Source organism: Emydura macquarii, unplaced genomic scaffold (assembly GCF_026122565.2).
Source record: "Emydura macquarii macquarii isolate MOO-44397 ecotype Brisbane River unplaced genomic scaffold, CSIRO-AGI_Emac_v2 contig_67, whole genome shotgun sequence".
Taxonomy (NCBI): Eukaryota; Metazoa; Chordata; order Testudines; family Chelidae; genus Emydura; species Emydura macquarii.
The window spans coordinates 9,939,099-9,963,650 of record NW_027130204.1 but is presented as its reverse complement, the minus strand read 5'-3'; the positions used below and the strand labels follow the sequence as shown (position 1 = coordinate 9,963,650).

The 24,552-nt window shown below is 38.8% G+C and overlaps 1 protein-coding gene across 2 annotated transcripts in view; it reads left to right on the top strand.

Moving 5' to 3' along the window:
• Positions 1–10,585, top strand: part of KCNMA1 (potassium calcium-activated channel subfamily M alpha 1) — a 708,266-nt gene extending 697,681 nt beyond the window's left edge. Inside the window, exons 28-29 of one of the 2 annotated variants that reach the window (XM_067539508.1) lie at positions 1,353–1,381; positions 9,851–10,585. In XM_067539508.1, coding sequence (XP_067395609.1) covers positions 1,353–1,381; positions 9,851–10,005 — 184 coding nt within the window. In that variant the 3' untranslated portion in view covers positions 10,006–10,585. The remainder of the gene's footprint in view (positions 1–1,352; positions 1,382–9,850) is intronic. The other variant, XM_067539518.1, reaches the window with a different exon arrangement.
• The last annotated feature ends 13,967 nt before the right edge of the window (positions 10,586–24,552 follow it).

The following is a 24,552-nucleotide window of genomic DNA, read 5'->3' as shown; positions in this document are numbered from 1 at the left end:
CTTTAACTCTGATATTTTCCAGGCATGGAGTTGTAAAACTGTTTTTAAAAAGTGTCTATTAAATTATTATTCTTTCTATTGCCATGCAAGTAGCTATAGCGTCTTTCACTTTTGACATTTGGGATGAAAAGCCATATGTATCATAAAATATTGGATGTAAGTCATTAAAAACTGCCTTTCCAGGACTTTTACATCTGTGAAAAGGTGATTAATTCACCTTTTGTACAGAATAAAATAATGTTAAGAAAACAGAAAGTATTTTTCCATGTTTAAGTATCAAAACTATCCCCTAAGTATCAGATTTCAGGGGACTTTGCTTCCCCCAACCTCCCAATAGTAGTTCAGCTTGGTCATTAAACATCCTAATCAAAGCCTGGGCCCTGTTCTAATGAGTGGTTTGTGAAGGGTGCATGCCAACAATCTCTTAGGAGGTGTATAGGAGAGAAAGAGATTATTTATGGGCCTTCAGCCTAAGAAGCTGTGAAGGGTGTGTAATGGAGCATGCCCCACATTAACCTATATGCATTCCCAAACCCAGGAGTGGCTACTCCTTGAGTAGAGTAGGTTGGGTGCTACGTGCTAGGCTGCTCCTAACCACAATATTGGTGGGGGAGGAGTATTGTAACACTTGCACTACAGCCTTTCCTGCACTTGCCAGAATTTGGCTTTTGGATTTCTTACCAATGGTTCAGTTAGCTAAGCTAAAGTTGTGTCAGAGAACTAAATACAGTAAAGAAGGGAAGCCTAGGATAGAAAGCCACCAAAATGTATTTTTCAAACCTGTTTCAAGTGCCGGGGATGCCATAAAATCATACCACCTCCTACCACTTCATTTGTGAGTGGCTGCCCAGCACCGAAGGTGTATATCTAGAAAACATATGCAAACCAGGCAGAGGAAGAGTAGCTGCCAGGCAGCAAGAGGTGTTTTTTATGGTAGTGCTGTTTTCTCCCCTCTCCCCTCCCCAAGCATGGTAATTTTGGAGCTTTGCTTGCTGTGTGAATTGACAATGAAGTCAAGCACTTTTACTGACAAAACCTGGTATGGTACAACTGGGGCTACCCACAGTGCATCTGTGCCGTGTTAAGAATAATGATTGGAATGAGAAATTATGGTGTGTATAAGCAAATGCAGCTGTAAGTCCTATGAGTGGAAGATGTTGCAAATTATATTTGTCCCCATCCCAAAACTCTCTCTTATGAAGACAAATTCAGGTAGTCTTTGAAAATAGTTATGATGTTTTGCCCTAAGAACATTCATAACAACAAGGCTGTGCCAGTTAAAGTGCTCAACAGGAAATTTGACAGTTTAAAAAGCATTGTAAAACTTACATAGCTTACTTCTCTTTCTAAAGTGCAACAAGGATGAATAGAATGGGCCAAGGTATGACAATTAATGGTTCTGCATGACCTAGCAACTGCTGTGGGTTTCCTTCTATAACGTTGTCCTTGTGAAAACTTGTGAAATTAAAAAAAAGTGATAAACTTTATTCAGTTATTGGTTTATTTCTTTTAATTGTTTTGCTTTATTTTTTCCCTAAATCAAAAGTAAAACTGGCTGCTGCTGCTGTTGCTCAACCCTATTTTATTTTTATCCTCTCATCTGCTTGCCCTTTAATTGCACGTGTCCTCTCCTAACCCTCTATGTACCTGCTCAGTGAAAATATTTCCCTGTTGCAGACACCATTTCAATTTGCCCAATCCTCATTTCCCTTCCTCTTCTTTCCTGAACCCTTTAACCAAATATTTTTGTGAACATCTTTATGTTTACATGTGTAATATTGACTGAGTTCATTTGATACCAGTTATACACTTTTAGCAGCTTTGCCACCTAACATGCTTCTCCATTAACATTTCATCCCATTTTTCTTTGAATAGGGAGTTAATATAGAATCAGTTGTCACATATCTTAGATTTCAATGCATGCGCAAATATTTTTTTTCAGAAATGATCCTTTCTGTCTTAGGCAGAAAGTGATAGACAATTAGAGAACCAATTTGTCCACTTTGGGAACAGAGCAGAATATGAGATCCAATCCTGAACTCCATGGCCTTATTAAGGACTAATTAATTCTCCATGGGAATTTTTGTTTAAGGCAGAAGGAGTGAAAATGGGCATGAAGATTGGGCCAAATACATTTTTATTAAGCAAATTGAATCAAATATAGGAAGTGATGAAGATTTTTTTTACAATGGATCCACTGAGTATTAGAGACTGTTTTCCTTGTATATGATAAATAGAGGAGTGGTTAAGCCAGCTTTGGACTCTCTACTAGCCTCAAAATATTGTACATCATTTTCAGTAACACTCTGGAAATTTTCTGTCATCCCAAAGTCAAGCATTGCTGTCACCCCTATTTCTAAGTGCTATACCTCGTAAATGCATTGCTTATGCTAATATAGGACCAAATTCACTATTGGTGTAGAATTGATTTCAGCTGAATGACGGCAGCACTGAATGAATTTGGCCCATATTATCACTTCATATACATACAAATGTTTGGTTTAAAGTACTGTGCTCCACCCCAAAGGTGAAAAATTGTACAAAGGGTAGAATATTGTATGTCTTGTATTTGAAACTCATGAAAGCTGTAAGACAACCTTTGGTTAAAGAATACTCCTGTAGAGGAAAAGCCAGCGGGAGTTGTAGCCCTATAGGAACAATTAAGTGACACTGTCAGGTTTCTATGGTAACAGGCTTTTACATGGTTCAGATATTGAGCTTGTTTAGGTGCTTTCTATAGTGTTTGCTGGACTCTCTAACACATTAGGCATATAATCCCACCAAATATGAAAGTGCCCCATCCATCAAATCGCTACCTTGCAAAAGCTGAGATGTCTTTCCTGATTTGCACTACCAAGTGGAGTCTGAGTAAATTTTTCTCATGCCATGAAAAAGTAATGATTAGGTACCAATGTGTGCTGACAGACAAAGGACCAAGCTCCTGACACTGGCTCAACAGCCAATGAAATAAGCAGGCCCAACCTGGCCTTCCCTGTGAAGGCAAAACTGCCATTGACACCACAGCGAATTATGCTGATAAGCTGCAAAACACGTCTTCTCCCAAACACATGGGGATTTTTAGTTGTTTTTTTAAAAACGAAATTCATGTGTGTGTGCATAAATTGACAGCATTTGTATCATCAGTTCGAGTCCCTCACATTTCAAACCATGTAGCATATTTACAAGGAGAGCTGTGTTAGAACCAGTCAAAGAAATTCACAAATAATGAGAGCAGTTTCAGCTAACTGCAATTGAGTTTCATAAAATACTCCCCTGCCAAACTAACAATCTTGGGTGGGTGGTGAAACTTCTTTAGGAAGCAATTGCATGTGAGATTTTTCCAACACCACAATTTAATTTTAAGTAGGCTGCCTATGTTGTTATCTTTGTATTATGTTCTCAGCTGTTTTTTTTTCTGCATCAGAAGAGAAAATATTTTCCTTTAAAACATTAGCTCCAAACCAGAGCTTCCAACAAGAGTGTACTTTGAATTATTCCCTATGGCTATACAGTATCTTCCTTACCTGTACTCTGGTGATGAAGGCTTTTGAAGGCAAGATCATGGCTTTAGGGATTAGCATTTTCACAGTTAAAAGATTTCAGCCTACCCACATGATCATTTCCAGTCCCTGACACCACATGCTAACTAGATGTGGGTGAACCTTGCATGGGCCAATTCATGTAACACATAAACCATGTTTTTCAGGGTCAATTTGAAGCGGCTGACATCAGCCCTACACTTGCAGGCTCATTTAGGGGTGGTGGGAGCTGAATCCCAAGCCTCTAGAGAAGCCAAATGCTAATGCCCAGACACACACCCCACTTCCCTACCACCTACCTTCATAGTCTTTGGGTGGGGCTTACTGGTCTCTTTCTCTGCCCCCCGGGGCTAGTGGTTGTCTCCAGACAGTATCACTCTTCCATGGCAGATGTTTTTTGTAAAGTCTGTGGGGAAAGTAGCAGGAAGAGCCCCAAAGTTAGAACACCGAGAGTCCCCTTGCAAGCTGCATCATAAGAAGAATTCTGAGGTAGTCCATAGCTGTCTACTGGGCTAATTCCCTGGCCGTCTACCTGACCATTAGTGTGTGCTCCCCTATACTACAGGGTGGGTAGCAAGACAAGCTCGTTCACACATCGCTAAAGAGTATTTGGCGCGGGCGGCTCCTTAAGCAGACACCTAGCTGTAGAACCTGCTGTGAGCTTAGTGGCTATTCTGCTCCCCCCAGAAACTGAAAAGTGTGCCAAAAGGCATTGTTAAGGAACATAAAGAGGTCAGCCCACTGTATCCTCCCCTGAAGCCAAAATTAAATATTAAGCAGTCCAGGGCCTAGAGAGAGAGTAATGGGGGACAGCTGGGGCTATCATAGGTGTAGGTCATGTCCATGTTTGTGGACCAAGCCCGGTGACTCAGGCTGCAGTAGCCCAATAAGACTATCCTGCTTTCAGAGGCTCTATGCAACCCATAACAGCTAGAACTATGTGAAGTGTTTCTCAAACCCACTCAAGTCAAGCCTTGGCATCTGGGCTCAGTGTAACCTGAAGCCTGGGCTTGCCAAAGTCTAATAAAGCACAGACTTGAACTTCTTCTCACAGCTGAAAAGTGGTGAATGATCTTCCCACGCAGCTGGCCTCTCTCATCCATAGTACTTCCTGCCACCAACAGGACCAGTAAACTTCTGGTCCTGAAGACCCAGAAGAGCTAGGGCAGTGACCGTCTTGGGGGAGGAGGCAGCTGGAGGTATTAAGGGGACAGTTAGCACATGCCCCCCATGGAAATTTATACTTACTATCTCTGAACCCAAATCAAAGGTTTAGAGGTCGGTTCACTTCCAACCCCACGAAACCAAGCTGCAGGGGTCAGCTCATGACCCGCATCATGAAGCAAACTCAGCAGCACTTCATGTTGAAGTGATAAACTAACAATCACATTTACACTACTGATCTAGACAGTTTCACTACAACAACTAAATCTGGTCCCTCTTCCCTACATTGGCTTAGTTGCTCTTATTGTGACCCACTATGGGTGGCCAGCTATGGCAATCCTTGAAAAAGTCAACACCCAAATCTCAGTGTCCCCAGTATATTTATTGGAAGTGGTATCGGGATGTTTTTAACTATGTACCCAGTTGGCGCCTCTACCCCTTCAAGCTACAGTGTTTTACCGAAGTAGTGAAATTACAACAGGCCTCCCCGTTCCTCTCCCCATGAAACATTGGCTATGAGCCAGGATGCTAATCTGTTGTGTTACTCTGTAGGGTCCCACAGCATTTTTCTTTCAGACTGCTGTCTAGCAAGGCGGCATAGGTGAATGTTGTGAGACAACAGACCTGCTGTGAACACCAACCCATAACTAAAAGTGCTTTTAGGTTGAGAAAGTAATTTTTTTCTTCAAAGGGATTTGTTTCCATTGTGCTTTTGCACAGCCTAGGTAGGGTAAAAATTAAAAAGCTCATACGTGCTCATGCTTATAAAACAAGCTGATCACTACCTGGGACAGGAAGAAATCCCATCTACCACGCTGCCCTATTAGGCTTCCCTTCGAAATACTCACTACTACAGGCTGTCGGACTACCTGGGCCATTGAGTTGTTTTTTTTAAAATGCATCTAGAATCTTATCTGGCCCTGTAGCTGAGCACTTCAGATTTAACCCTTAATACACACTATGCTATACAGTATAGACAACATCCCTGTTTGGAACTGGGAGCCAGGAAAGATTAATTGACTTGCCCAAGGTTACGCAGGAATGCTGTGGTGAGAACTTGAACTCAGATCTTCTGAGCCTTGTACTTGAACCACTAACCGCTCCTTCCTCCCTGCATTTGTTAGCTTTAAATGAGCTTCAGGCCAGTGCCTGAGGCATAAATGGCAAAATAAATACAACAAGAAAATCCTACTGAGCAGAGCCAGGGATTTAGGTAGCTTTGGCTTCAAGGTGCTTTATCTGACCCAAATGTAAGGGCTGGCACCAGTTCTATCCTCCAAATAAAAGAAAAGCCACCCTCAGTCTTTTGTCACAATAAAATGGCAGCCCTTAAAGTGGCATGGTGGGTATGACTGCTCAGCATATTAAATAACTGGTCTCAGATCTCACTGTGCAGGAACTGTTGGTATATGGGAAATGTTTAATGGCAGCTAGAGTTCATTATTAGTTGAAGAAATTTGTATTTTGATCTCTAGAAATAGCTGTTCTGACAGAGCAGGGTATTGAGGAACATGAAAAGAGCGCTTTTGTCTTCAGTGGGAATGCTCACTGGTTTAGTTATGACCTTCTTGACCTGAGGCCTTGAGACACTTTCTGACTCTTTATACTCTTCTGCATATAAGTGCTGTTTCCATGATGGGTGCTGGTAGCCCTTTTTAAAAAAAACCTAGCATTTCATAGAGGTAAATCCCTTCTGTTTCATGCTATAAGACATTAGTTAGTTAGTCATTCCAGTATCTTTTAGTAGACTGACCAACGCAGTGCTGTTTTGACCTATATTCACAGAGCATGCAGGATGCTTTAAACAGGACCTATAAAATCATTCCCTGCCCCAAGGATCTCACTTAGACAAATATGACACACGGACAAACATTCAGTTGTCAAGAAGTGCCACATTATTGCTGGAGAACTCAGTTGGAAAACTTCTGAAAGGAGAGGATTTTATGGATATATTTAAGGAAAGGCAGAGTGTGTCATTTAGGGAGAGCAACAGACTGTTGCAAGCATAAAGGGATTGGAAGTGGATGTGAAGCCCAGACTGAGAGAAATCAAAGGAAAGAGTATAATGGTGTAGGGTATGATGAGAGCAGAATAGCACAAAGGCCTGAAGATAAGGATGAGGAGAGCTTGAACCTGGTCTGGCCATAATGAAGGAAGCTGATATGAGCAGCTGAGACAGAAAAGATGAGGATGGAGTGAGTCCCAGCGCTTGTAACAAGAGATGCCCATGCAAGGACCAGAGTTTCAGCATTAAGGAGTGATGGAATTAAAAAACAAAAGAAATGTACAAGTAGTTTTCTATATTTTATATACAGCGAATTGACAGTGCCTGTGCTTTTAAAGGTCAACATGAATTGTACAATGAAGACTAATATATTAACAATTACCTCGTTAGCTGTTGCAAATTTCAGGGAAAGCAGGATAGATAAAAAAGCTTTTCATCTGCTGCTGGAAGGAGAGGACACACAGGCCAGCCTCATCTTTTGCACCAACACCGTTTCCTTCTGACATTAGGAGACTGAAATAACTTTCACCAAGTTCTCTTTGTAAACAAAGTGTGCGCAGCGATATGCAAAAAAAAAGTCAGAGATAAAAGTGCACAATGCTTAACTTGCCTCAAAATCATTTTAAACACAAACCACTTGAAAACTGTTAGTTTGAAATTGTTTATGTGATCATCTTGCAAGGCTTTTAAAACATGATAACCATCACACTTTACACCTCTCTGAAAAGTTAGTTTAATCATAGATCACATAAAATTGGTTTCCACAAATGCATAATGGTTCATGTGTCACACTTGAACTAAATGGTTTTTTAAATGGGGCTGAAATTATTTTGATGTGTACACATTCCCAGATTTCTTTCCTACATCCTTTTGTAAACCAGCCCCCATCAGGCTTTCCCTTAAAGTCTCATTAATAATTCAAATGTTCTGATGACTTTAAAAGATCTATGGAATTGAAGTTTTTTTTTTAAAAAAAAATACTGCTTGACAAAAAGATAAATGAATGTAGAAAGAAGCGGTAGGAGTCTGGCAAGCTGTAGATCATTTCAGAACAGATTGTAACTTTATCATTCTGTCAGGAAGAATAATTTAAAGCACTTAATCAGTTAGCTTCACTGTGCAGGATGTAACATTATGAATTCCTATCAGTCAATCTGTTCAAATCAAAGGGAACTTAATTATCATAGGTAAGGGGGGGGGGGGGGGAGGAAGGTGATTGAACATTGTTCAGACTGAGACAACTTTACTAGGGGAGGGAATAAGCATGCTGACCGACAATGAGTATGACTTTTTAAATGGATCTAAGGAAATGGCCATCGTGACTTAAGATGACAAGAGAAAACAATATATTAGCCTTGACTTGCCTTCAATGACAGGCCATTAATAATGAGTTTTATAATTATTTTTGCTTTAAAATAAAAGTTCTAAAAGAAAAAACATAAGTATCACATTCACTAGAAAAATAAACAGACACAGTACTTGTGAAAATTTTCAGACATGGATGTCTAATGATAGGTACCCAAAGGCTAACTCCCCGGGTCACGGGGATTTCTGGGTGCTCAGCACTTCTGGAATTCTGCCCACCCATTTAGGTGCTTAAATTTAGGCATCCATGTTTGAAAATGTCATCCTTATTTTCTCCTGCTGTTCCATTTGAATAGTATAGTTGCTTCCTCTCCTGAACTCTTTAAACAGCCACCATGTTCTAATCCAGGCTGCATTTCCATGATGAGCAAAGTGTTAGTTTGTATAATACACTCAGGCAGCACAGTCTGTGGGATCAGCTTTGGGAGGCATGGACTACATTAATTTAAGCACACTATCAACGTAAGAAACGGGACTACAGAAACACCACACAACTATGCCATATCTACAGAATGCCATCCTAAGTCCATTCCTCTCATTTATCTCAGGAAGAAAAGAGGGGGGAAAAGGATGGGGTAGGGAGAAAAGCATGCTGTCAGTGAAAAAGGTTGACTTTGCTATTTGTGCAGAAGTAGCACACAAAAAAATGCTCTCCTGTAATTCAGACGTGACATTAGCAGCTCTGAGCTATAAACAATTTAAGGGAAAAGTCTAGTTATATTTATGTTTTTCTCATATAGAAATTTTAACAAGTTGTGTTGATGGCTGAAGTGAAAGGGTGGGATCTAACACAGCTGAGCCACGAAAAATCTTATGCAAGTAGATAGCAAACTGCACTGTTTGGGACTCTCAATATTCCCCCACTCCCTCATATCTGAGCTCTAAAATTGTTACTGTAGTCACGCAAGCGGACACTAAACAGAGAGAAACAAAAGGGAAAGCCTCCCCATTTCTCTTCCCTCTCTTTGCCTGTCGGTTGCCCCACTTCATCTGCCATGCTACCATCCATCAACACTCCATTCAGACTAATGTAATGTTGAGGCTAGCACCCGGTCCATTCATCTGAACCATCTGTACCTGTATATAATGGGAAAGATCAGCAGCACTCAAGCAGCCAGGATGACAATATGAAAACATTGGCCATTACATCGAGGAACATACCTATCTTCTGCTTTTAAACTCTTTGTATTCTAGTGCCAAATCCTAAGGAAGGATCTCAGACGTTTCCCACATCGCTAATATTGTTTTTCAGATTCATCCAGCTCTGCATTACTAGTAAGAGCTGGAAGCAGAAGTGCAAGGAATCCGGGGCCTGTATGATTTTTGAGCCAGTTGTGCAGACCACGAGGTTCAAATGGTTCAGAGAAGTTTGAATGTTCAGGTCCTTATGTGAACCAAACAAAACCTCCCAAACCTTAGGAGACTATCTCAGCGCTAACTACATCATGCTCCCGGCTTCTAATTTCATCCTTTTACTTTTGATAATAGAGTAGCATAGCACTTCCCATGAATACGTTAAAAAATCTTGTATATTCAAACTACTCAGCAAGCTGCCAGTTTTCTTTAACCCTTTACTACCTGCATACATCGCCTCCTCCTTTTATAATAAGTGTTTTCAGGAGTATTAATCTTCTGCACTCTCTTGCTAGCAATTATTCAACGTTACCCTTTATTGATTGCCTTTTCTCTATGAACTTTACTGACTGCTTTTTGCACTGCACTAATTAAACTTCTCATTTTCCCTCCTTGTTCTGTCTCTACCCATTTTGCTCTTTAGCAGAAAAGAAATGGTTTACAGATGAGCTGGATAATGCCTATCCCAGAAACATTCAAATCAAGCCCATGAGCACTCACATGGCCAATCAGATCAATCAGTATAAATCTACAAGCAGCTTGATACCACCAATCAGAGAAGTTGAAGATGAATGTTGACTCACAGGAGGCCAGAACTATTTTTTTAAAAGCCTGACAAACTTCATGAATGGTGACGTGACATTTATTTCTCTTACATGCCGAACCACTGGTGGAAAAGTTATGAAGGGCGAGCGTTATGGGAAAATAAAGTAGACAGATCTTTGCTTGTCTGCCTTTAATATCGCTTCCATGTATTTTGGAAACTATTTCATTTATAAATGAACATAATCAAAAATAGTCATGTATAGCCTCTAAATTATTTTTATTTATTAGAAAGAAAATATATTTTTCTTTTTGTTTTTTCATTGTCAAGTTTTTTTTTCCTTTAAAATAGCTGCATATGTGGCCAGACTCCTAAAAATTAAAAAAAAAAAATCTGCTCTTTCTAGCTCTCATCTTTGAGGAGAATGATGGTCACAACTATGAGGAAAAGTAATCAAGGGAGACAAATACTATATTAAAAAAATACAAGGTCCAACTTGTATTTAGTAAATCAAAAAAGAAGAAAAAGAAGAACAGTTCAGCTACGTGTTTCTTTACTGGAAAATATGTATTTTGTTCAGCATTGACACCAGCTCTTAATAAACTGAAACGTATTTATTTTCAAAGCTGAAATTCATATTTTTGTAGAACTAACATTCTTTCTGAACTATTCATCGTTATATTACCATATACAGTGAAGACTTTCCTACTGATCATCTTAATTACCGGTACATTTAAGGTCCAAAAAACCAAAACCATGCATTGTTAACTTTCTATGACAATAGGGTAGTGAACATTAGTATAAAACAAAGGGCATGCAGATAAGATGCTCCTAGCAGCATTTTCTTATAGGTTGCAAAATGTGCAATTCTGCTTTGCTTCATGTTGCATATTATCAATGAGCACGTGCCGACTCAAGGAGCTCAGCCTTGGAAAATCCTCTTCTTTTGCCAGATTTCAGAGTACTTGAATCCAGGGTGTCTAATTGTTCACAACAGATCATGATATTCTTAACCCGCTCATCTACTAGATTTAACTAAGTTCTTTTTTAAAACTATTGGAGTTGTGCCTGAATCAAGCCCTACCTGATCCAAACACTTCTTGAAATGTGGCAAAGTTTGGGCTCAGAGCAATATTTTGCTGACAGCCCATATTTCAGCAACTGAATCAAAACCCCCTGATCTGAGCACACCTGCACTGTGGGTGAATTCAGATCAGGGTACAAACTCTGCAGCTCGGACTCTCGTCTACAGTCTGTCAACTTCTTATTGCCAGTTAATTTCTGTAAAAATGTTTTTAATGTTATTGTTTGCTTATTTTTTAAGTTGCTGGTACTCCACATATAAAGGTACAGTAATAACCAAAACAAAATAAAAGTAATGAATGTATTTAATATAACTTACAAAAAAATCTTTGAAAAGCTGCCTACAGTGAAATCAGTTGTATCACCAATTTCACAAAGTGGCCAACAAGCTTTATAGCCATAAGACAAAATTGTGATGTTTCATATCTCTGCTGCAGTATGTATTTACCCAGACATTTGATGTTCTAAGCGATTTAGCAACTCTCTCAATTTCAAATTAACATTTGATACAACTGGATGAAAGGAAGAGCTACAGAGGCTAAAAAGAGACCCCACGGGTAAAGAAAGGTAGGGTCCCATCGCGCAAGTTAACTTTAGGCTTTGTATTTTTGCAGAGTTGCAAAACATCAAGATAAAACATACTGTGATACTATTATCGTTAGAGAAATATCAGTGAATCAGATAAGTACAAAACAAATGAACTGACTGTGAAAAGAATGTCCACTATATAATCCAACATTTAAGCTAAACTATCTCAGCTTCAATGTTAGTTCACTGGCTGCAGTACAACTATAACCATACTGCCACCTAACAGGCTTTATTCTGGAGTGACTTTTTTGGACTGTGACTACTTTGTTGTTACATTTTGTAGAATTAGTTATTTTAAAAAATTTAACAAGAATTGTGAATATAATGTATGTAAAATTGGATTGTTTAAAAATATTTATAATCGCTATCCTATGAAGAAACAAAATAACTTGAGCAGTTTTTATTCATATTTAACCCATTTCACAATACCCAAAATAAAGGAAGGATCTGGTGGTTTTGATATGTTACCACTTTAGCTAATGGCAGGTTATAATTCGCATTCTGGTTTTGCATTGGGTCACTTTAAACCTTTCCTTTAAAGTCAGTACTCTTTTTTCATTCATGAACTGCAATAATTTTATTACCAGAATAAAAAGTTGGCCTCAATCCCAACAGAATTGTTGAAATTTGTGTCAGTCTTAGCCAAATACATTTGATTTTTATAGATCACTTGTTTTATGGGCAGCATAGGAAATTATTTCTGTAACATTCAATTTAAGAGTACTTAAAATTATTGTGCACAGTGCCATTTCTTAGCATCCTTCCTTTCAATAAAAATTTTATCATATACATCAGAATAAAAAAACCCACCAGCATTGCTGAGGCATGTGTGTCTGTGTCTACTATTTAACTAATATCCCATAACATCATGATTGCCACTAGAACTAAGTTTTGGGTAACACAAGACCCAGATCTATTAATATAGCTAATTGCCACAGCATCCATTTACTCAAAGAGATGTGGAGGCTGCAAGTAATTAATAACAAACCTTTCTGATTCCTTCCTTTGATTACTAAAGAGTTTTTGAGACTAAGGTTGGATCTGGTAAGTTTTTGACAGACATGTAGAACAGCTGTGGTCAGGTCCTTCAGGCAATGGAAGTGACCACCTTAGTACAAATACAGTATACGGCAGTCAGCAGAATCATGTACAGTTAGTCATATGGAGGACAACAAAGTTTGAGTTTTAGATCTTTTGCATTTAAAAGAACAACGGACAAATGGAGACAAGTACCAGAATGTGTGTGCATACGAAAGCTCTGTCCTCTCTACCCATCCTGGGTCTGTCCTGCCATTTATTCAGAGTCGTAGGTCCACAGTGCAGTAAGTAGAGTTGGGACAGGTCTATCAAATCCAGCCTTTGCCACGTCAAAATGTAGTGTCCCCCAATGCAGGACATATCAGATACTAAACTGATACTTTAATGGTCACAGTCAAAAGGCCACGAAGCAGCAATACAGTTTGTGTCTGTGTGTGCGCGTGTGCGCATGCATACTTATGTATGCGTCAGTCATCAGTGCACCTCAAGCAAAGTGACTACTGGAATGTCACAGGGTCCAATTCTAGTTTGAGATAAACATGCCCAACTCCTGTGGTCTTTAATGGGAGCCCAGTGTACACAGCTACAGGCAGAGAAATACATTGGAATCACTGAAGGCAGTGTTCACACTAACAAAAAAGTTCTCAGCATTACTTATCCCCTGTACTGGGGGAGCAGCTGCTGAGCTGTGTCTCTACACCTACTTAAGCAGGTATATGGGGAGAAGGCCACGTGATCTGCAGTAATGAGAATCCAGAGTGGATCTAACAACCCACACAAGTTTCATGGAGTCTCTATTCCAGCCCTGAAGTTGGAGAAGCAGCTACAGACGGGTAGGTGCACCGCACCAGCCCACATTGAAGGTAAGGGTGAATTTTGCCTTATCCCAATCAACTACATGTTTAGCCAAATAAAGCCCAATGACTCAGGCTTTATGCACTTGTCATGGGGACTGGCCCTGAGTGGTCAGGCACCCCACCTATCTGTGACAATGGGTGACAAGAATTTTTCATCCTTAAAGAAGTAGGTGAGTGGATAAATGAGGCGTGCTGGTTTATAAAGAAGACACTTTTTTCCTCTCCACACACATCTTGGTAATGTGCAATGATGGGGAAGGACATACAGAAAAATTGTATTCTATTTTAAATGAGTTTTTGATAAAATATTACACTTCTAAAAATTTGCCAGAGTACAATTTGCGTCCTTTAAGGGTCTGAAGTACATAGAGAGAAAACAAATGAATCAAGCATTATTATAAACATGAGCAAACTCTCTTTGTGAAATAGCCCATAGGAATTTTGCAATAATTGGATGCATAAATTACTGTACAACAAGAGCAATAACTTAGAAATGGATAATTATGCATGTTTTCACTGCCTGTTTTCATGCCATACAATTCATAGCTATGTTAGCAACTGCCCCATTATAGATATCCCAGTCTCAAAGATACTGTACAAAGCCGCACTTCCTTCAGAGGAAGCACATTGACAATAGCTTCAAGAAGCCAACAAGTTTTGAAATAAATTTGTATTCAGCGTCTACCAATTATCACTGCAAATTCCCCTTCTCTCATATAAGTTCATGTCTCTGGCTTTGTTTTTTTAAATTATGTTTTGAAAACCAAATAAATAAAAAGGAGGACAGGGAGTGTACAATGGCTTTTAAACCAAGTGTCTTTACATGTCCCACATACCTTCCATTGGTGTGGGCAAGAAACTCTTATTGAAGTCTATGGGAGCTGTATGGGAAAATCTAGGGAAGAGCATGTTCCTTATGGTTCAGAGTTTGCTAGCTTTCCTGCACAGTACCAGTCTGTAAAATTTTGGTGCTTCTTTTAAATCAAGTACTAAGGTGGTGGCCCAACCAGTTCATATATATCCTGAAATAGTAAGTGTGTGCATAGTTCCCTGAAACAGTAAAGTGCTTAAGTGCATGCATAATTCCACTGTATTAACCACCTGCAAGTAAAGGAGACTACACACTTGCTTAAAGTTAAGCACGTGCTTCAAGTCCTTTCTGAGCCAAAATGAAGAGATCTTCAATCAGGCTTTTGATGACTAGGGTCTACTTCAATTTATTGTATGTGTATTCAGACCTTCAACAGAAACAAATGTTTTTACTTTAAATATGACCCACTGTTGTGAGTCCCAAGTTGTGAGTACTAACAGTAGGTTCACAAGGGTATAACATAAATACTAGCATAATTCAGGTGTGTTCAGTATCAGTGATATTCACTGCTGTGCAGAGTCGTCAACACAAGGCCTACAGTACTACTTAAGCTTTGAGATGTTAAGTGCCTTGTGTTTCTACAGAAGGCAGAAGTTCATCCTAAATGAGACAGGACATTATACTAAAATCCAGAAATGAGCAAATCTGAACATTTGAAGAAATTTCAAATGGTTATAAGTTTTAAAAGCCTTTGGCCACAGAGATCCAAGACCAATCTCAATCTTTGCTTTCGCAAAATAAAATGTACACTTATTCTTTTTTTGGACCATGGGAGAGTAGTTTTTTCATCCTTTATTTTTTTTCAATGTGTTTTAACTATCACAGTTTTTAAGTCTTTTTCTATTCAACACATATAAGCTTCTTTTCCAGGTCCTCTGACATTTAGCAGGTATATTCACTTGCAGTTTTTTTCTAATTAACATGTGCATACTCACACATCTTGCACAGACATCCAGTTAGGGTGACTAGATGGCAAGTACCAAAAATCGGGACAAGGGGTAGGGGGTAATAGGCACCTATATAAGACAAAGTCCCAAAATTCGGGACTGTCTCTATAAAATCGGGACATCTGGTCACCCTACATCCAGTGACATGGCACAGAAAGCCAAGCAAAAACTAGCTATTGAAGAATCTATAAACTGCAGTAGTCTGTACATCCAAATAAACTCCAGTGGAGTACATGCCAACGGGATGATGACCTATCTACCTATCCTATTTTTGAACTACTAAACTTAATGTTTAGCTTCAGAATTAGCAAAAAATTAGAATAAACCTCTTTTATTACTTTGTTCCTAATTAGACGCAACATGATAAATATCCATAGAATACTTCCCCATTTATACATCTAATCCAGAACCCTTTGAAGTTGACAGAAGACTCCCATTGATTCAGTGAGCCCTACAGAAGAACGTAGGCACTCAAGCGCACAAAAATAAATGGAGAAATTTCTGTAATTTTCCTTAAATACTAAATTTCATTGAGATTGAAAAGTGGGAATGGGAAGATTTCTGGTGACTAGAAAAGGAGTTTAGGGAATCTCACCAAAACGTCAGCAGAAATCTTTGAAGCAGCACTTAAAAATTCTCTCTCTCTCTCTCTCTGGATATTGCTTGAGACACACGTTTAGCAACTGCAACGTCTAACATATCTGCCTAAAAAATACTGGAATTAAAATTCTAAATTCTTACAAAATTCAAAGTTGGCCTTTCTCCTCCCCCTCCACCACAGAAAACATATACATATATATAATTTATGGAAGCATTTGCTATTATAGCCATTCCTTGAAAACAATTCCTTTAAACTACCTATGGTGTTAATGCTTACAGTTCATAAAGAAAAAGGAGTATGACTTCATCATTATTCTTTTTACCAAGGATCGGTGAGAGAGAAAAAATGCTGGTGCTCAGAAATGATCTACCTGACTTTGTCATATGTAATATCCAGTGATAACTATATTGTCTTGTAAAAAGGGTTTGTACATAACTTGTACATGGTTTCATTTTGTATTTTTCTCAGATTAAAATTTGTGTATTTGTGTTCTAAAACAAGGAGTGATCTCTGTGCTTTTGTCATAGGAATGGATATCTCACAACGTTTTATGCGACATTATATATCAAACCTCCCAGTAACAGTGCAACCTGACAGTTAATAATAATAATACTTTGAATTTACATAACTTTAATCAGGAAATCACAAAAGGCACTACACCAAATTAGAACCTACCAGAACTACCTGCTTATACCAGTTGACCATCTAGCCCGGTACCCTGTCCACTAATGGTCAGTAATGGATGCTTCGAAGGAAGGTGTGAAAATCCTACATGGACAATTTAGCAAAAACATGCCAGTGAGAGAAATTTCTTTCCAATCCCAATGTAAGTGATAGATTTATATCCTGGAGTAATTTAGCTAGACTAACCGCAGAAGACATTCTCTCGTCTCATCTTTAATAGTTCTGATAGTTGAAGTGAACGCTAGGTTTGCACACGCGGTGATGAATTTGAAGGCAGTCTAATCTCTCCTTGCCCCTGTGGCTAAAAGTCACACGTATACTTTGGAATGTGCTTATCTCCTTATACAGCTATCAGACAAGGCAGCTAATTTTGGCCCCAATCCTGAAAGCAGCTGCACAGGTGCAGAACTTTGAATAGCCCCTTTGAAGTCAATGGGACTACTCATGGGCTTCAAGATAAGCACAGTTTGCAGGATGGGGCCCTGGTGTTTTAAAAAATAGCTTAGTCACTATATGAGAAGTTACACCTGAGATAGACTTCATGCCAATCCCAGATGTGTAATTAAGAACAATCCAGTATTATCTTGTTTGATATTGAAATGCAGTCAATTCATTAAAGAAAAAAACTCAGACAGCTCAGTGTGCAAGAAATCCATCTCAGTGACAAAGGCCTGCAAAAGCTCATTTGCACTGAATATTTTCCCCAGGCTTTAAACAGTGTGAAGGACTTGGTATGGCACCCCAGCATTGTGTTGAATTTCACTCTATATGGATAGGTGGCTACAGAAAAGAATAGGTGAAGGGACTGAGTAACAAAAGGATTCAATGCAGTAGATTCTAGAGCCATTCAAATCAAGATGGCCTCTCATTTTAGCTCTTAAAGGATGTTGGTTCACATCACAAAACCTTAACATTATTTGGCAAGATGGGCAGCCTGTATTCATGACTGGAATAGCATGAATACTGAAAGGAAGAATTGAAGTATATTAGCAAATCTGCGTGGAGAAATTGTATAGAATGTGTCTACCTACCTGATGCCCAAGACTCCAGCCAACGACAATGAATCCTTCACTTTCAAGGCATCAGATTCCAGTCACCAAGCTTTTCCTTTTAATAAGCATTTGCCTTGCATAGGAATAGCAATACACTGATAACACAAAAGATGTTAGAGAACAGGCTTAAAATAGGATGTTCAGTTAATAGCATACTACTTAAAACATCTAAAGAAATGATGGCAGGCAGAAAGAAAGCATTTACTTTCGAAGGTCAAAATCTAAACTGATAGGGCAAAAATCTGCTCTTAGTTACACAGATAAAAGGCAAATCTGGAGTAATTCCACATACAACCAGGAGGCTGTAACTAGCTTACTGAGAGTAAGGAGTCAGAATGGAAGCAATTAACAACAAATTCCCTAGAGATTTTTTGAAACATCAAATGACATTTTAGACGACTTTTCAGGTATTCTGAAACAAAAAATAATTCTAAAGAAAGAAGCAAATGCATTGTATTTATTTGGAATTCTGGTTGAGAATAATTTGCCAGTGACAAATTGTGTTCAGTTAAAATACTGAACAAACATCACACACCAAAGCTTGTGCCAAGAGCTGGTGCACATTTCCCATCAGATACATGAACATATTTATAAATAATATTCAAATAGTCAGCATCACAATTAAATAAGGCGCACACAAACATCAAAAGGCTAGTTATGTCTTCTCTACATGAAGAGAGATGGTAACACTGCCTCTTCTCCATCCCTAAACACTTGCTCAATCACAAAGCTCTAAGGATATGAAACAGAAAAGTGATACTTACTCCACTCTGTTATAAAATTGCCACCTCAATCTCTACTCCTATATAAGGCTCAATCCAACAAAAATTATGCATCCAAGTAACTTAAATTCAATGGGACTATTCACATGCATAAAGCTTACTCACAAGCATAAGTCTTGACAGGTTTGAAAGCTAGAATTGCTAGCGCTCAAATTTTGTAAAAAGCTTCAAATAGCTGTACTAAACAAACAATTGTACTTAATACATTATCGGACCTAACACACAGAAACAAAAAGAAAAGAAAAGCAAGCATAGTCATTTACAGGTAGTCCTTCTTTGAGCAGGAGGTTGGACTAGATGTCCTCCTGAGGTCCTTCTATCCCTAATCTTCTATGATAAGCATGCAATTTGAAATAAATAAATAGATAGATACTTAGCAATGGGCTAGTTTGTTTTAGTTCTTGCAGAGTAACCTCAAGGTTAGTCCAGCTTTACACCACTGCAAATAGGAAAAGAACCTGGCCCATGAACTACCATGAAAAGCCACCTGGTCTCTTCAATTTGAAAACTCTCCCCGCTCCTTCCTAAACTCTGCTTTGGAACAAAGCTTCCACGTACCTCTGAACATGAAGACTCTCCATGAGATGGCCCTTTCAGGAATGACTTTCCAGACTGCAAAATCAGGTATCAGGTCTTGTGGCTAGGAACAGGACATATGATAGGTGACAAAAAGGCAGGTGACAAAAGCCCAGGTAAGTCAAAATCACGGAGATCTGGGAGAAAGGTCAGAAACTGGGGGGAGCATGGCCCATTATAGCAGGGATATGGGAGAGATAAGAGAGAGCATACAGGGGAAATCAAATGATTATCTAAGATGTCTGTATACTATAGTGAGAAGTATGGGGAATAAACAGGAAGAATTTGAAATGCTAGTTAATGAACACAGCTATGACATAGTTGGCATCACGGAGAGTTGGTGGGATAAAACACATGACTGGAATTTTGGTATAGAAGGGTACAGCTTGCTCAGGAGGGACAGGCAGGGAAAAAAGGGAGGGGGGTGTTGCCTTATATTAAAAATGTATACACTTGGACTGAGGTTGAGATGGAAAACAGAGACAGACTTGTTGAAAGACTCTGAATAAAGATAAAAGGGGTAAAAAATAAGGGTGATATCATGGTAAGGTTCTACTACAGACCACCTAACCATGAAGAAAATTCAGATGAGGCTTTTAACAACTAATAAAACTATCCAAAGCACAGGTGTTGGTGATGATGGGAGATTTTAACTACCCAGAAATCTTCTGGAAAAATAACACATCAGGGCCCAGATTACCCAACAAAATCTTGGAATGTATTGAAGACAATTTTTTATTTCAGAAGGTGGAGAAAGCTACTATGAGAAAGGTTGTTCTAAATTTGATTTTGACAAATAGAGAGGAACTGGTTGAAAATTTGGAAGAGGATGGCAGCTTAGGTGAATGTGATCATGAAATGATAGAGTCATGATTTTAAGGAATGGTAGGAGGGAAAACAGCACATTAAAGATAATGGATTTCAAGAAGGCAGACTGTAGCAAACTCAGGGAGTTGGTAGGGAAGATCCCACAGGAAGCAAGTGTAAGGGGATAAACATTCAAGAGAGTTGGCAGATTTTCAAAGAGACATTATTAAGGGCACAAGAGCAAACTATTTCACTGTGTAGGAATGATACAATATATGGCAAGAGACCGCCCTGGCTTACCCAGGAGATCTTCAATGATCTGAAACTCAAAAAATAGTCCTACAAAAGGTGGACACTAGATCAAGTTACAAAGGATTAATATAAACAAACACGTATGTAGGGACAAAATTAGAAAGGCCAAAGCACAAAATCAGATTAAAGTAGCTGTAGAAAAAAAGGGGTAACAAGAAAATATTCTATACATACATAAGAATAGGAAGACCAGGGAAAGGGTAGTCCCATTATTCAATGAGGAGGAAAAAACTAACAGAAAATGTGGAAATGTCAGAAGAGCTAAATGACTTTTTTGTTTCAGTTTTCACTGAAAAGATCATTAGTGATTGGACATCTTACCTAGTGAATGCCAGTGAAAACGAGGTAGGATATGAGGCTAAAATAGCAAAAGAACAAGTTAAAAATTAATTAGACAAGTTAAATGTCTTCAAGTGACCAGGGCCTGATGAAATGCATGCTAGAATACTCAAGGAGCTCACTGAGGAGATATCTGAGAAATTAGCAATTATCTTAAAAAAAATTATGGAAGACCAGAGAGATTCCAGAGGACTGCGAAAGGCAAATATAGTGCCAATCTATAAAAAGGGGAATAAGGACAACCCAGCAAATTACAGACCAGTCAGCTTAACTTCAGTACCTGGAAAGATAATGGAGCAAATAATTAAGCAATCAATTTGCAAACACCTAGAAGATAATAAGGTGATAAATAACAGTCAGCATGGATTTGTCAAGAACAAATCATGTAAAATCAACCTGATAGCTTTCTTTGACAGGTTAATAAGCCTTGTGGATAGGGGGAAAGCAGCAGGTGTGGTATATCTTGACTTTAGTAAGGCTTCTGATATTTTCTCACATGACCATCTCATAAACAAACTTGGTAAATACAACTTAGATGGAGCTACTATAAGGTGGGAACGTAACTGATTGGGAAACCACTCCCAGAGAGTAATCATCAGTGGTTCACAGTTCGGTCGGAAGGGCATATCAAGTGGGGTCCTGCAAGGGTCAGTTCTGGGTCAGTTCTGGCATAAAGATTACATTTATAAAGTTTGCAGATGATACCAAGTTGGAAGGGGTTGTAAAGTGCTTTGGAGGACAGGATTAACATTCAAAATGATCTGGAGAAATGGTCTGAAGTAAATAGGATGAATTTCCTATGGAGAAATGCAAGTACTTCACTTAGGAAGGAACAATCCGTTGCACACATACAAAAAGGAAAATGACTCCCTAGGAAGGAATACTGCAGAAAAGGAGCTGAGGATCATAGTGGATCACCAGCTAAATACGAGTCAACAGTGTAACATTGTTGCCAGAAAAGACATCATCATTCTGGGTTGTATTAGCAGGAGTGCTTAAGCAAGACAAGAAGTAATTCTTCTGCTCTACTCCGCACTAATTAGGCATCAGCTGGAGTATTGTGTCCAGTTCTGAACACCACATTTCAGGAAAGATGTGGACAAATTGGAGAAATCCCAGAGACGAGCAACAAAAATGATTAAAGGTCTAGAAAACAGGACCAATAAGAGAAGATTGAAAAAACTGGGTTTGTTTAGTCTGGAGAAGAGTAGACTGACAGGGAACATAACAGGTTTCTAGTAAGTAAAAGATTGTTACTAGAGAAAAATAGTTCTCCTTAACCTTGCTGAGGATAGGATAAGAAGCATTGGGCTTAAATTGCAGTAAGGGAGGTTTAAGTTGAACATTAGGAAAAACTTCCTAATTGTCAGGGTAGTTAAGCACTGGAATAAATTGCCTAGAAAGGTGGTGGAATCTCCATCACTGGAGATTTTTAAGAGCAGGTTAGACAAATCCCTGCCAGGGATGATCTAGATAATGCTTGGTCCTGCCATAAGTGCAGGGGATTAAACTAGATGTCCTCTCGGGGTCCTTTTACATCCTACGATTCCATGATTCTATGATTGCAGATGCTAAACATTTGTTCCCTTTGGTTGAATTTCTTCTTACTCTCCAGGCCAAGTCAGATTAAACCAGTGTAAATGTCAACAGAATTCGGTCCTGTGTTTCTAGGGGTAATAAAATAACTGGTAAACCAAATATCTCGATCACTGCTCCTGTTATTGCTCCACCACACAAAGCTGCTGGATTAGGACCATTATTCTGTGCTGATGTTTTCAGAAATCTGGAACAGTTATAACACTAGCCATCACTAATAGAGGGCTTTGCATGAGCTAAACAAGAATGTGTGTACTAGCTAGAAAGCCCTTTGGGAGATACATTGTCAGATTCTGGGCCTCCCCCACTCGCCACCCCCCTCCCCAACTACTTTGTGCTGCCACCAAGAACACAAAGCAGCTAGAAAGCAATTGGATTGGACCACCCAAGGGAGACTCCTCAACTGGATAGTTCTTATCCCACAGTCCCTTCCAGAGTACTAGAGTAAAGGGGCATGTGTGGGACAAAGTGGATGTAGCTAGGGAATTCCTAAGCGTGAATGCCAGCTAACAGAATGGCATTTAGAGGCCATTGGGAGCCAGAACAAATACAGAAGCCCTAAGGCTGCTCTAGTTTATATCAGATGTCTCATGGCCCTGGAGTGGGAGGACATAAATGTGGCTTAATGTGACTCTTGCCTCCCTTTTCCCTGAGCTGTGCACAGCTTAAATGTAGCCCCAGGTCTGCGACATCAATGTTTGATGGCACAAATGCATATTCTATTACAGTACAAACAGGGCTATTGCACACTTGTCTTTAAATAAGCAACTTCTGTTAGTACAGTCAGTTTCTTATACAGAAAAATGAACAACAGTAAGAGGTGTGAGTGGTACTCTACAGAGGACTCTAAAACACTCTGTTCCAAAAAGAAAGCCTCCATTTAGCTTTCAATTTTGCCAATTTCAAAGAGGGAGGTTTATAAATGTCACTGAAAGCACAACTGCTGGAAATATGGCTCCGGTTTCTTCTCTTTGTACCTGTAATTGATTATGTGAATCACAGGTACAAAAGCTCCCTTCAGTTGCAAAATAAGCAGAACCTGGATTGAAATTGTTTACTTCTAACTAGAAAGTAGTTTAAGTCAACTGACAGACACCTCACACCTTTTATACCCTGTGTGTTACACTATAATTACTCAGTGATTTGCCTTATCTAATATTTGCTGACAAATACAAATGTTGCTATTTTGAATTTAATTGCAGAACATATCGTCTATGCCAGGTAGGCAGATTAGATAGCAAAACTTGCTCTATGAAAGGGAGATACATAACGATTGAAGTACTTTAAGACGGTTGATGCAGACAGGTAGAATAAGTAAACTAAGGCCCTGATCTGTAAAGCACATGAGAAGTTCTACTAATGTCATTTGACTACTTATAAGCATAAAGCTAAGCATGTGCATAAGTCTTTGGGGGACTTAGGTTGTTGGTTACAAAGTCAGAAGAACATAATATATACCATAAATGTGCTAAATATTTTTCCCTTAGTTATTTTTTAAAAATTGATTCAAATTTCCCTTGTGCCAAAAGTGAAAGCAGATCCTTTAAAAAAAATCCATGAAAAATGCGTGCAATGTATAGTAAGGTATATTTTGCCCAAGGAAGTTGATTAGAAGCAGAAAAATAGATTGTGCCCTCTACATGGAGATGGACATGAAACAGGATTTCCCAAACTTCTAATTCTAACATTCTAATCCAAACATTCTAACTGAATGATAAAGAGTAAGTGATATCAAACAACGTGTTAACAGATCCCATAACCTATTCACTAATCTCAGCCTTAATCTTCACAAATCCATGAGGCTTGATGGTAATGGTAAAATAGCTTTCTGATAGTTAATGTCTTCTGTTTAAATGTAAACCATTATACACAAATTATTGCATGCAACAATTACAACATTATTTTTCAAGAGCTGTGCTTCATAACTACCACTTATACTCCACTCTCAAGGCCTGGAGATCATACTTTCTATAGGATCTATACAATGCTTGTCCTAAAAATGATGTCTGCCCACATCGCCTCCCAGGAAGTGATAAACTCCTGTTGAAGAATTGTTTGTATGCAGCTTAGCACTAGTATGACAATTCAGGAGGAGTACTCAGTTGATTTTCATATTTAACATGCTGCAGCCTTAAAAAAAACAGAAAACTACATTTCCCTTGCATGGCCTTGCAGCCACTGGAATTATCAACATCTAAACTGTGTCAGCATGCAGCTAAGTATTTACTGTAGTTGCCCCATATGTTGATCACTTCACACAAGCAGCATACATCAGATCACAGAGCCAACAAGTCTATACAGGCCACTTTTCTTCTATTTTAATATTAATAATCAAAGAGCTGGAATGGTGCAAATTTAGGCTTGGCAAAAATTGATTTTTTTTTTTAAATAATTTGAGCAAAAATGTGTTTATTTTAAGCTTTTTTCTATTTTTATCGCTTTAAATTCT